The sequence below is a fragment of the Volvox carteri genome (genome assembly GCF_000143455.1).
Source record: "Volvox carteri f. nagariensis unplaced genomic scaffold VOLCAscaffold_27, whole genome shotgun sequence".
NCBI classification, from domain to species: Eukaryota; Viridiplantae; Chlorophyta; class Chlorophyceae; order Chlamydomonadales; family Volvocaceae; genus Volvox; species Volvox carteri.
In genome coordinates, this window is record NW_003307570.1 from 614,210 (window position 1) to 617,444 (window position 3,235).

At 57.1% G+C, this 3,235-nt stretch overlaps 1 protein-coding gene across 1 annotated transcript in view; it reads left to right on the forward strand.

Annotated features, from left to right (window-relative positions):
• Positions 1-1,084: 1,084 nt before the first annotated feature.
• The window catches only part of VOLCADRAFT_92652 (uncharacterized protein), a gene marked incomplete at both ends in the record, with an annotated part of 8,854 nt that continues 6,703 nt past the window's right edge, over positions 1,085-3,235 (forward strand). Inside the window, one exon of the mRNA XM_002951977.1 lies at positions 1,085-2,413. Within this exon, the coding sequence (XP_002952023.1) occupies positions 1,085-2,413 (1,329 nt within the window). The remainder of the gene's footprint in view (positions 2,414-3,235) is intronic.

Consider the following 3,235-nt stretch of genomic DNA (forward strand, 5'->3'; position numbering starts at 1 on the left):
ACAGCAAAGCCTAAACTGCATAAGCTTGCAATTCGCCGAACGTGGGATAAACATTGTGATGTGCGGGAGCACCTCCTTCCTGCCCGCTTGCTCGGCCGCCAGCCCCATCCAATGCTTATACTTCGCCATGTGAATTCCTGGTTGTTTGCCGTCTGACGGATACACGTCAGGCTGGACATCTAAACGTGTATGCTTCCAACCACTCACTAATCGGTCCTTGAACTCCGAAATCACACCTTCTGGCATTGGCTTGTTCATCAGCCACTCCACTCGTTCGTCTACCTCGTGTAGCCCTTGCGGGGCCTCAGCAGTTGTGTGATACAGGTCGGTCCGCTATGTTTTCCTTAAGCGCAAAGCTGGACAAAATGAAGCTGTTTGCTCCCGATGTGCGAATGCGGTGTTTTGCAACCCAAGTCCGAGCAATTCTGTTGTATGGCTGCCAGGCGTGGGGCCCTTTTGCGCTGGCAGAGGTCGTAGACAGGGTGGGAAGGCGGCGGGATAAAGCCAACCTTGCGGAGGGCATGTTCGAAGCCTGTTTGAAGGATAGTGCAGTCCAGCTGCAGATTTTATTCATGAGGCAGGTAGTGGGGATGGCACGGCCATCCCACAGGCTGTTGTACGCGGAGCTGGCTGAACTCCCCTTACAATATTACATGGTGAAGCAGATCCTCCGTTTCTGGAACCGCCTTCAAAAGCAAGTGGGATCCATTGCTCATGCAGTTTTACGGCAGGAGATAACCGATGCCCTGACCAACCCGGAATGGGAGGGTTGGGGAATCTCAATGTTACGACTGTTTTCCTTCTTGGAGTGCAACATTTGGAGCGGAATACCGCAAGAAGTCGTGGGGGTAAAGGAGCGTGTTGACTGGTTGTTGAGTAGACCTCTACCCGAAGGAGCGATGATAACGGCACTAAGATAGCGTTTGATGAGCGGCTGGGACCATACGCGCCTGACTGTCTTGCCAGAGGAGTACCCATCAGATGGGAAGAATAGAAATGATAGCCCACACAACTACAGTTTGAAAGGCGCCGACAGAGGGTGACGCCCAGGTGACGCCCAGCTCTTCAAGAAAAAAAAATAGAAATGGACTACATACAACGAGCACGGAACAATCCTGAGGAACTGGCCAACAATGGCCTCATGGTACAGTTGATAGATCAGATAGCCGGGCTGGCGGGAGGCCTGGCAGCCACCAACCAGGAAATCCGCACGATCAAACATGAGCAAGCGGAGCTAAAAACGCAAGTAAAGAGCCTGATGAAGAGTGGCCGGGGAGTCTACTACGACGCCTTCGGCCTAGTCCATCAAAACGGGCTCTTCTATTTGGATAGCATGCGGATCTTCACGACTGGGAACGTGGATGAGAGCAGGATCAAGAACGTCCTAAGGGAAGCGGACGTTAATATTAAGCGGATCAGGCTCCTGGGGAGCGATCCGAATAAAGACCGCAAGACCTGGTGCGCGTACTTCGATATAACGGAACGGCCATCATTCTTCAGGGCTGCTGAGGTCCTACGGCACCAGAAGGTGGGCATCGACGACAACTTGACCCAAGCGGGGAGGATCGAGAGAAAGCGCATGGCCCCGCTGCGGCAGGACATCATGCGACAAGGCGCGATCCCAGTCTGGAGGAACGGGGCCGAGCTATACATAAAGGAGCGACCAGGCGGAAAAGCGCAGCCGTATGGGACCCGGAATGATACCGACAGCGACCTGGGCAGCGCGGAGTACGGCGCCGACGGAGGCGACAGCGATGGAGAAGGAACTGCAGCTGCCGAGCAGGGAGCGGACGGCAGTGAATATGTCGGTGGCAACGCAGGAGGCGGAGAAGGAGGGGCCAGCGGCAGCAGGGGCCCCGGAGGTGGCACCTCGGGAGTGGCAGCAGCAGCTACGACCGCAGCAGCCGGGAAGGGGTGTGTGCGGGGCCCCAAGATGGCGGCCGTAGGGTCTGCAGCTCCGGCCGTCGCAGGGGCAACAAACCCAACGGCAGCTATTGCACCAACGACCACCTCGTGGGCGCGTGGTGTGCGGGCACCGCTATCCCCATCCGTGGCCTGCAGGGCAGGGCCGGCAGCGATAGCGCCCTCAGTAGGGGCCAACCCGACCGCCAGAGCCCCTCCTCCTCCACCACCTCCCGAACCAATCCCGTCCGGGCATGAGCTGGCGCTTATTGCGAACAATAAAAGCAAAATACCACCCGAGGCCTCACTTAGCGCTGTAAAGGCGAAACCCTCGAAGCAGCTGCGGACCGAGGGCACCATTGGACTGATGTACACGGCGTCACCAGGCACTCTGGAGCGAGCGAGCTACAGACCACCAGCCGGACGCGACCCACGAGTACCAGGGCCGGACAGCCGGGGCGTCGACGCTGAAGGGTTCCGACTCGTGGCGGGTAGCACGCGAAACGGGCAGGTGGGCCAAGGAGGAAGCGGTAGTGGGGGCAGGGACGACAGGGCACGGGACCAACTGGCGGTTAACAGGACAAACCGCTTCGCAAACCTCCCCAATGCTGACGAAATGGATGACACCTAGGGGCTCGCGAGCCGAGGGCTAAGGATTTTACTATGGAATGTTCATGGGCTACTGGAGGCGGGAGTTTTCAAGCTCAACCAGGCAGGAATTAGGTCGTTCGTCACGAGTCACGATATTGTGGTTATAGCTGAGGCGCATTTGAAGGACACCACTGAGGAGAAAGACATAGCTTTGGAAGGGTTCCGTATTTTCCGGGTGGAGAGGTCAAAGGAAGCCCTGAGGGCCGATTATGGGGGCGTCGCGCTGTATGTACGGGAGTCACTCACGAGGGGTATTACGGTAGTGCGCAAGGACAACCAGCTGCCAGGGTGCGAGGTCATTTGGACACGCGTTAGCCTTTCTACAGGTAGCAGCCTCCTGATGGGAGCCTGCTACCTCGCACCAGAGACGTCCAGGGTCTACCCGGATGGTGGAGGCACCGTATCACAGCGCACTGCAGCAGCAGAAGCCGTTTTTACCAGGATCCAACAGTCACTAACGGAACTCAGGCTTGGCGATGAGGACGTGCTGATTGCCGGGGATCTTAATGCACGTCTGTCTGGAGCACAGCATGAGCGGAACCGTGCTACCCCGATGGACTTACCTGCTTACGTGAATGACATCCCGGATTTAGAGCAGTCACAAGCCGTATGCGAGGTCATGGGTTTTGAAGGACTGAGGGACCACCAGAATTATGATGGACTCGGAAATCGAAAGTGCCAA